The sequence below is a fragment of the Elephantulus edwardii genome, unplaced genomic scaffold, assembly GCF_000299155.1.
Source record: "Elephantulus edwardii isolate Elephantulus edwardi_28Jun2011 unplaced genomic scaffold, EleEdw1.0 scaffold00066, whole genome shotgun sequence".
Taxonomy (NCBI): Eukaryota; Metazoa; Chordata; class Mammalia; order Macroscelidea; family Macroscelididae; genus Elephantulus; species Elephantulus edwardii.
The window spans coordinates 10,385,883-10,396,626 of record NW_006399816.1 but is presented as its reverse complement, the minus strand read 5'-3'; the positions used below and the strand labels follow the sequence as shown (position 1 = coordinate 10,396,626).

General features: G+C 34.8%; 1 protein-coding gene across 1 annotated transcript in view; it reads right to left on the bottom strand.

Annotated features, from left to right (window-relative positions):
* Positions 1-10,744, bottom strand: part of LOC102870680 (unconventional myosin-IXa-like) — a 266,823-nt gene that overhangs the window by 127,714 nt on the left and 128,365 nt on the right. The window contains 3 exon segments of the mRNA XM_006888336.1: positions 4,595-4,717; positions 6,778-6,817; positions 8,118-8,258. Of these exon segments, the coding sequence (XP_006888398.1) occupies positions 4,595-4,717; positions 6,778-6,817; positions 8,118-8,258 (304 nt within the window).

The following is a 10,744-nucleotide window of genomic DNA, read 5'->3' as shown; positions in this document are numbered from 1 at the left end:
AAACAAAAAACTGCCATCATTTCTCTTCAGCCCCCTGGAGAGATCCTTGACAGTGGATTTCGCTTAGTCAACAGAGCTTTTGAGTTTCTGACTGTTGTTGTCAAAGGTGTTGATTGTGGATCCAAGCAAAATTCAACTATTAAGCACTTTAATCTTCTCTGTGGAGAGATCATGCTATCATGCTATTGCCTACTGGCCCAGTATTGATGATTTGTTGGGGTTGTTGTGTTTTTTTTTTTTTAAATAAAGAATTGACAGTTTAGTGTGTGTGTGTGTGTGTGTGTGTGTATCCTGTCAGATCAGAGCTGACTGTACAGGAAGAAATTGTTCCTCCTTCTCCAGCAGAGCACATGGTGGACTTGAACCGCACACCCCTGGGATTGCAGTGCAGCTTCTTGTCACTAAGCCACCAGAGCTTGCCAAGAGTATTTGTTTTCTTAATGTTGAGATGTAGTCCTTTATCTTCTACAGCATGCATTTCTGATTCTCCTCGCTTTCATCAAGCAAAGTTGTTTCCTCTGCATAATGCACATCTTTCTCAAATTGTAATGCCACATTCTTCTTCATAAAGTCCAGGTTCTTGAATTATTTGTTCTGTATATACATTAAACAGGTACGGAGAAAAGACATAGCCCTGATGCATACCTTTCTTGATATTCGGATGAGCACAAATAAGTGTTGTGGGATTCCCATTCTTCTCAATGTTAGTGATAATTTGTTAAGATTCACAGAGCCCAATGTCTTTGCAAGTGAGTAAAATACAAGCAGACCTCTTAGTACTTAATGCTCTCAGTCAAGATCCATCTGACATTAGCTATGATATCTCTAGTGTCATGGTTTCTTCTAAATCCAGCTTGAGTGTCAATGCTTGTCCTTTCATTTTCTCAATGGTAATTTTTTGTTTTCAGTGGTTTTACTAAATTTATATACTATAAATATTTGCCCATGAAACTATACAGATTATTATGTTTTAGTATAATTATACAATCATGCAGCCATGACCAATTTTAGTTTCTCTTCAAGTTTCCTTTATTCATTTGGTTAAATCTGTTCCCACACAACCACAAACAACCACTTATCCGAATTTTGCCTTTATAAATAAACTCTTTCGAAAAGAACCATCATTTTAAAAGTAATTTTTATCCTTATCATAAGAATAATGTATCCCAGAGGTATGCAGTTCAATCCACCAGATGCTCTGCTGGAGAAGGAGGAGCAATGGCAATCTCCTCCTGTACCAGTCAGATCTGATATGACCGTACACTAAAGTGGAAAAAAAAAAAGAAGAAGAATGTATAGTTAGTGTAGACAACTAATTTAATATATTTTCAGAGAAAAAAATTATCTGAAAAATAAATTCTATATTCTATGGTATAGAACTAAATATCAAGTTCCTTTCCTCCGAATAATGGATCCTTGTAGCTCCTGAATGCTACAAACAGTTAAGTCTTCAACTATTAGTTGAAAGGTTGGTAGTTTGACAAAGTGTTGCTCTCACAGCTCTGAGCACCCTCTGGAGTAGCTCTACTCTGTACACATGGTCATCATAAGTCACACAGGATTTGTATTAAATATTTCATGTACTGCCAAAAAGCCAAACATTTCTATTATTAAAAAGGACAACTACAATGGTCCTTAGAGGCAAAGACAACTAAACTTTGCTGACTAAACTTTGCCTCACATACTCTGGCCTTTTTTTCAAGAGGGACCAGTCTTTGAAAAAACATAGCATGCTTGGAAAGATGGAGGGACAGTGAAAAAAAATAAGATCCTCAGAAAGATGTACTGACTGTTAAGAAAGGGCTCGAGAGGATGTACAGAGAGGATGAGGTTGGCACAAGATATGATAAGGTTCAGATGAACAGAATTGCTAGGAGTTAGAGTTGACCTGACAGCAACTAACCACAACAAGAAAGGTATACAGAGACTCTAAGAATTTTACAAAACAATTAATCAAGTTTTAATGTGTCCTTCATCTTACTTGGCCAGGACAGAGAAAAATTCATATTCTAGGCAAAAGGAGCTGTGGTTATCACTGCTGTGCTTGCTGCTTATCACTAATTTGGAACCAAATCACAGATGACCCTCCAGTAGATTTTCAAAGGAAGTAAATCATTTGGAGGATATTATCTCTCTTTCTCCTATGGAGCAGCTAGGGTATTCAAACTGCCTGCCTTTATGTTGGCACCACAAGGCCACTAGCACACAACTGATTAAATAGCCCAATAGAGGACATGTGTTGTAGAAACTGTAAGATTCCTAAACAGCTCACTAGGAGAAAGAAAACCATTTCATACACACACACAAAGAGAATATGGTTCATAGTAAATGCCTATTTTCTTTGAAAAAAGTCACAATATTCCTTTTTAAAGGACCAAACTGAGCACAGCTGTAGTACCTATGAAGCCATCAGAGATGTACATATGAGTACTGCATACTAAACTGATATATGATCAAGGTGAATCACTCCGCTCAAAACTAAAGCTACCTAATTGGACAGTTTTGCTGGTCAATGGGATAGATTCACAAAAACTCCTTTGCTGATGAGGTTGTATTTAAGTGAAGTGGGAGGTCTAGCACTCCCTGACCTCAAAGCTACTACATAGTAGTAGTAACCAAAACAGCATGGCACTCGTACAATGACAGGCACATAAACCACTGGAACAGAATAGAGAACCCAAGACTGGACTCATCTATCTATGGTCAATGGAAATTCAACAAGGAAATCAAAGCTATCAAATGGAGAAATGAAAAACTCTTCAACAAATGGTGCTGGCAAAACTGGACTGCTAACTGCAGAAAGCTGACACAGAATTCACATCTCACACAAAAATCAACTTTAGATCAGAGACGTGGGAGTAAAGCCCAAATCACAGAGTTCATAAAAAAACAACCTGGGACCAAGCTTACCCTACAGTATAAAGAGACTGCCAAATACAGCCAGAAATGTACAATCTAGAGAGGATAAAATTGATGAATGGGACCTTCTAAAGATTACATCTGTGTTTCTCAAATACTTTTCCCAGCAGAAAAGAAAGCCTATGTACTGGGAACAAACATTTAGCAACACCATTTTTTACAAGGGTCTCATAACAAGAGTTTATAGGATATTCCTGGGCCTCCAGAAGGAAAAGACTTACAAAATGGGCAAAAGACATGGGAAGACTTTTTTTCCCACTAGTTTATTTACAAAATTCTAATACAAATTCAAACAAATTCTTTCAATTTCCCTCACACACTCCCCCGCCATCAAATTGTACAACCCAATGATTAGCCATGTATATCCACATCCCTCTGCTGACATGGAAAGACTTTTTCACAGAGGAAAACAGTCAGGTGACCAACAGACACATGAAGAAATGCTCAAAATCACTGCCAATCACTGGTTTTGAGATGAAAATCAAAACCACAATGAGATACCAACATAGTAGTAGTGGAAAAGTTTAGTAGGGCAGTAAGCAGTAAATGCTGGAGAGGAAATGGCTTGTGATGCATATTGTTCATTAAATACTAATGCATTTTGATACTATTTTACACAACAGTGCTTATAACTTAGCAGTCAACATGATTTTTCACCCTTTAATCATAACATATGTACAACTACCAAGAGAAAGGCCAAACTCTGTACTGGTATCTTGGTGTACAGCATCAAGGTATAGATTTGCTCAGCCAATACCCCACATACTTATAACTTCAAACACAAACGTACAAAGAAATGTAAAAACAACTCATAAACGTACAAAAGCAGAACTTTATAGAGAGATGACTGAAGAAGAAAGAAATGCGATAAAGTAAAAAGTATCTTGAAAATAGTGGTCTTGGAAGCTCTGTCATTGCCATCAAGTTGGAGCCAGTTTATAGCTCGGACCCAGGCTTCCAAGGCTGTAAATTGTTCAGGGGAAGCTTGCTCACCTTTCTCCTAAGAAGCTGCTGATGGATTTAAACTAGTAGAAAGTGGTCTTCAGTTAGCACTGCATTTCCTGGTGGACTACATTGCCTGAGTACTCACTGAACTTATTTTTGCTACATGCATAGCCAGAGTAATAGAAACTAGACCATTCTACATTAAAACAAAAACAAAAAACAAACCCAAACACCCAAACAGAAAAAGGCTCTACAATCCCATTTAGTTAGATATTAATGGCAGCAGTACATGGTTTAAATATATATTAAAGACAAATCAAAAACATCATACTATTACTCAAACATTTACTCTACTTAAGACTCTTCTTAGATGCCATCAATAAAAGTAGTTTCAACTCATGGCAACCTTCGCTGTAATAGAATAAAACATAGCATGCTCCTCCACTTTGATCACTGACATGTTTGAGCCCATATATGTGGGAAGTACAGACGAAAGACCAGTCATGATTACAACAGTCATTTTGGGATCCCTACTATCCACAAATATAAGAGTAAAGACCAAACGTAGTTGACATTTATCTATCTCCTGGTACTTCTCTCAAAAGGATCATAAAACCATGGCTTTTTAATCCCATAAATAATATTCACTTGAATCTTTCAATACCAATCCAAAAGGAGGGAAAAAAACCAAACTAAGTATCTACATGTCATAAATAAGAGAAGAAATAACCTGAAACTGGGCACTGATACTAGGAGGCTTCTTCTTTTTGTGCAAATGAAGAAGAGACTTGGTAATTCGATCCTGCAGAGTCATTCTTGTCAGATGCTTTAAAGAATTCACCTCTAGCAAGTGCTGGGGGGGGAAAAAAAGAAGGGAGGCATAAAATAACAAAACCATAAAATTCTTCACAAGAATAAATCTAATTACATAATCTTTAAAATTTTAAATACGTTTTCTTACATTATTTTCTATTGATAATGACTATGGTGAATATGGAAGCTAGATCTATTCAATAGCCATGCAACTCTTCTATTGCCTCCCTGCCAAAGCTGGAATGTTAAAAAGAAACATTCTACAAACTCTCTTGCATCTAATTTTTTGGCTGAGTTAGGTTTATCAATCTAATACCCACATATAAAACTAGGAAAGTGTAACTGAGACAAAGGCCTTGGTTTCAGACTTCTGTTCCTGTTTGCAAGTGTACCTACACATAAAGTGCTTTAGTTTTCTGTTGTTCCAAGTACTACTGTTTGTTGAGTGGTGAATGTGGAACACAAGATACTTCTGTGGTCACTGTCACTCTAGTAAATATTACCATTAGTAGTAGTGGCTTCATCTTCTCTCTAGGTTTGCTGCATTGAAAGAAGTGGTGAGCATGGTCCTTTGTCTTAATTTTCTTATAATGTCAATTTTTACATAACAATTTTGAGTTTCTGAAACCTAACCATGTAGTAAGTGAAGAAGTGGTACAAATATGTGATTCTTCTATTTTTAAGCTACATTTAATATAAAAAGATAAAAATATAGAATTGTCTATAAAGAATGAAATTATCTATTTCAGATGTGTGCCATGAAACTTAGTGAAAAGTTTTATCATATGAATAGAATAAAAATCATAGTGCAAATAACTCATTCAATGACACATAAATACTGTAACAGTGAAGGAAAGAGGAAGACAAAAGAACAGATAAAATATTTCATAATAGATGTTGGATCACTCTCTTTTTCTGTATAGAGTATTTTTTCATAATAAGAACATAATCCCAAATTATTCAAATAATATCTATTTGTACTCTGTGGTTTAAAATCATTTACTATTTTAAAACTATTGGCTATCTCTAGAAACCAGATTAACATTGCATTAAATTTTATTAAGAAATGTAAATAGAAGAGTGAATGAAGAGAGATTCATTTTTAAGTTTTTTAAACTTGACAAACACAGGAGAACAAAGTTGTTTGTGTAAGCGCCTTCAAATTTTAAGTAAAATTTATTAACAAAATTTCAAGTAATAGCATTCTTCCATTCAGAGAATAGTAAAGACACATTCATTAAATGTGTCCCACTAAGATTTTTTTTTTCCTTTCTTCAGTGAATTCTGTAAGTTCTTCATAAATACTATCTCTGCACTGACAGTGTAGATCAGATTCTACAAACTACAGCTTATGGACCAAATCCTTTCAGCCTGTCTTCATGGCTGAAAACAAACTTTTAAAAGAATGAAAATTTTATAACACGTGAAAAATCACATGAAGTTTGAATTTCAGGGTTTATAAATTAAATTTTCTTGAAATGTACTCAAATTCATTGGCTGCATATAACTATGGCTATATTTGTGTTATAGAAGCAGAACTGAATACTTATGACAGAGACTATACGCCTATAAACTTGCCTATCTAGCCTTTTAGAGGAAAATTTTGCTAAGCCCTGCTATGATAAGGTAAGAGTTCTGGTGGCCTATGGGAAAGCAGTTCCACTGCCAATCCAAAACCAGATTTCTAATCTACCAGCTTCTCTGTGGAAGAGAGATAGACAATCTCTTGTCACATGGCATATAGACTCATGCAGCAAAAATCCACTGGAGGATCAGCTATGACTCAGTTCCAACTAGAAAGCTATAGACAGTGAAGGCTTAAATAAATACTAACTAGAAAGAATGCTAACTAGTTGAACTGGAATTTGATCTTTATCTGGTTAAAAAGGGAAAGATATTAAAGAGTTAAAAACTAAAACTTTAATATTTTGAGCCAACTTTTCAAATATTTAACCTATTTTAAAATGTACTCATCTAAATAAATACAACTGAGTCCTAATCTTGTATATAAATATAGTCATATTTGTAAAGATTATTTGCATGAGTGGGAAAAATACACATAATTAAACTACTAAAAAGATGTTTTGTCATAATACTCACCTTTGGAAGGACAGGCTTGGATTTAAAGTTTTTGTTCCTCCTAGGGATAAAAATACAGTAATATTATAAGAAATCTCTGAAAAATGAAATATTTCAAAGTCTCTCATTGAATAACAGTCTATGTACCCTGTACGAAGACAACTTCCTTCAACCAAGTGGCATCCCTTTAGGAAGGAGGAGTAACTATGGAAAACACGGAGGAGCTGTTTGCTCTGTGTTATGGGTGTGAGTCGATGTAAGCCTGATGTGGAGTAACATAATGTGCATCCTAAGCTGCTTCCTCATGTCCCTTTCGGTGTTAGTGGACTTCTGCTTTCCTTCTACCACCTATGAAACTTACTTTCCGTCATTTTGAGACTTAAAATGTGTTGCCTACCATCACAATTTAAAAAATTGGTCATTTTACTATAACTTGCAATATTTAATTTTAAAATTTATAAATTCTCTCCCACTCTCTTTTCTTACTCACAATTCTAAGGTTAAATTAATACTTTTTCCATTTCTGTCTTCCCTTTTTTCCAACTATAAGAGAGGGAATAAATGAATGAACATGAAGAGAGTCAGAAAGATCTGGACCTTGAATCTAAACTACAAATGCTTGACTTTAATCTCTCAAGCCTCGGTTTCCTTAGAATAAAGCATAATAAGGAGTGTATTATCATTTATGTCTTAGAGTTGTTATGAAAAGTAAATGTGTTACTATACATTTCTGGACTATAGGATGCTCTATGTAAATTGAGCAATATTACTAAGTCATGATGTAAGGTACATTAAGGAGTCCAATTCAGTCTCTGCTCTAAGTAATGATCAAAAATGTGCTTGGAAAATATCTGGAATATGCTGTATAGGTAGCTAAGAACTTATTATTGGTTTATCAGGAATGGTTAGATCTATTTCCTCAAACCAATTCTATAACATATAATGAGGAAAGTCAGCCTTGGATAGGTATCACTAGATAGAATCTCATCCATAGTCCATAGAGGAGTTCACTGTTCAACTTACTAGAGCCATGAGAATCAAAGAATTACAACTTTGTAACTAGAGATCCTAAACAGGACTAATCTTTTTCGCTCCCTGGGAATAGGGTCTGAAGAAAAAGAGCAACAAAGAATAATTTTCAGAACATGTTTATTTAACCATAATATTCTTGGTGATGTGAGGAAAACTGGCTTCATAAAGCAGATGATTCATAGCTCTAAATACTTAGTAATTGTGATTCATTCATTCAAAGCTCAATTTTTGAAAATGATACTACATTATTTCTTACCTTTTTTTTTTTTCAGTCTGAAAACTTAAAACCAGTTAGTAAACCTAATCCACATTACTAGTGCCATACTAACGTGAGAATTCCATGGGCTCTCTCCAGGAGTTTGCTGCTGGTTGTATTAGCAAATATTCCATCTTTATCAAGCAAGTTACTACTTGACAGTCGGCTTGGCCGGATCCCTGTTCTGCCATTCCAGGTAATATCAAATGTATCACTGTTTGAAAAAAGAAACAAACTCTGCTTTAGTTAAGAATCAGGGTATACCCTCTAACCCACTTCAATAAATTAAACTTTAAGCACTAAAATTGTATTTTAGAAAAAGACAACGGATTAAAATTATTAGTGATCACAAAATGGAGAAGTCCAAATTCTCATGAAATTCAGATTTTTTTGAGCCATGGAGGTTGAAGTAACCTTCAAAACAACTTCTCTGAGATAATCTTTAAACTATAAACAAAAAAATAAGCCTAAAATCTCCTTAAAACCGAGATTTAACTAGTAGAACAGTTTTTCCCTGAGTGATCCATCTATTAAACTGACAAGACACTACAAACATTAGATAGTAACCTTGGGGAAGCAGCGAGTTTGTATTACTCAGGAAAAATTATTTAAAAAGGAGGGTGAGAATGTCTGCACAACATTAAGGATATAATCAATGTCACTGAATTGTTCAAGTAAAAAATAATGAATTGGTGAAATGAAAATTAATGAACTGTTAATTACACTATATATAATTTCAATTTTTAAAAAATATTTAATGGGGAATTCTCCAAGTAAGGATGGCAGAGTCAGTATATATTTTAATTCTTCCAGAAATGTCATAAAGTACTAATAAGATATTTTTTATGAAACAAGAACATTAGAATAAAAACAACATATAAAAAGCAACATACTTTTGAGATATGTAAAGGCGATGGGTCAAGTGGGAAAGGAAGGGTCTATGATTCTTAGTGGTATGGCAATAATGTACTGATGTAAGTGGCAGTTCCATGCCTTGATATAGTAGTCATCCTTCATTTTCACAACAGATGAACATTTACATAACACTGATAATACATAACACTTCAATTACATAACACTGATCTGGCATAGTGACCTGGTCACTGAAACCGTCAAAAGTCAGGAGTGGCTGTACTCAAAGACAAGAAAACAAAAAAACAATTACAAAATGGGCAACAGATCTGAACAGAAAGTTCACCAACGAAGATAACTACAAATAAGAAAAGATGTTCAAGATCATATGTTTTTAGGCAACTGCAAATTAAACACGGACAAACTGCTATCTATGGAGAAGAAGGGCTAAAATTCGAAATAATAAAATGCTGCTGAAAATGTACAGCAACAGAAATTTCCACCTGTTGGTGAAAATGCAAAAAGCAGAACCACTACTTTAGAAGAATATTTGGCAGTTTCATATAAAGCTAAGAAGCTGCCCTGCAATCACAAAGGCATGAGAATTTTATCTGTTAGTTACTCTACGGAAGTCAGGTAATTTCTTCCAGTATGGTTACTGCCTCTGAAAACCTGGAGGGTCAGCTATGAGTCAGTTTCAACTCAACAGTACACAACAACAACAACAACAACAGGCTTAGCATATGATTCCAGCAATCACCTGCCTACAAAACTGTGCACAAAAATGTCTGTATTACCTTCATTCATCATTGTCAAAAATTAAACTACTAAGATGCTCTTCAGTAGATAGACAAAATGTGACATATCCATATAACAAGGAATTAATCCATTATAAAAATCAGTAAGCTAGCTACAAAAAACCCCAAAACAAAACATAGGGAAAGCGTAAATATTTATTAATAAATGAAGGAAGGCAGTCTTGAAATGCTCCATGCTTTATTAATTCGTTTGCATATGAAAGTTGGACTATGAATCATCTAGTGTTAGAGAAGAGTACTTAGTGTTAGAGAAGAGTACTATCCATCCCATGGACTGTCAAAAGAACAAACAAGTCTGTACCAGGGTAAGCTCAGGCAGGGTGCTGCTTAAGAGGAAAGAACCATGAAACTTCATCTCATATACTTTGTGTAAGTTGTCGGGACAGATCAGTCCTTGGAAAAAAAGTATCATGCTTGAAAAGGTATAGGGTCAATAAAACAAAGACTCCAACAAGACGTACAGACAAAGTGACTGTAATAAGGGGCTTGAGTGTATCAGAAATGATGATGCTGGTTCAGAAGAGGGCAAGGTTTATGTTGTTTCTGGGGTCACTATGAGTCACAGGTAACTCGATGTAATCTGACAACAACAATGATATGATTCACAATTACTATACAAAAAGCCAAACAACAGACACAAGAAAGAGGTAAGTGATTGTAAGGGACTCAAGAGCAACAGGGATGAAATGAATGGGTGGAATACCAGGCTTTTTCTGTAAAATGAAAATATTTAATATGATAATGTAACTGTGGACACATAGGAATAAACATTTGTCAAAACCCACGGGTATAGACAACATAGAGAGTGAAACCGGTTGTAAATTATGAAAACTCTGGAAGTGCCTTAAAAATTTAGAGTTAACATCTGATTGGCAGCTTTCTTCCTAGGTAAATATTCAAGAGAATTGAAAATATATATTCTCAGAAAAACTTGTCATGCAAATGTTCCCAGCATTATTGATAACAGCCAAAATATATAAACACAAATGTTCATCATATGAGTAACATATAAATAAAATGTCATATAATA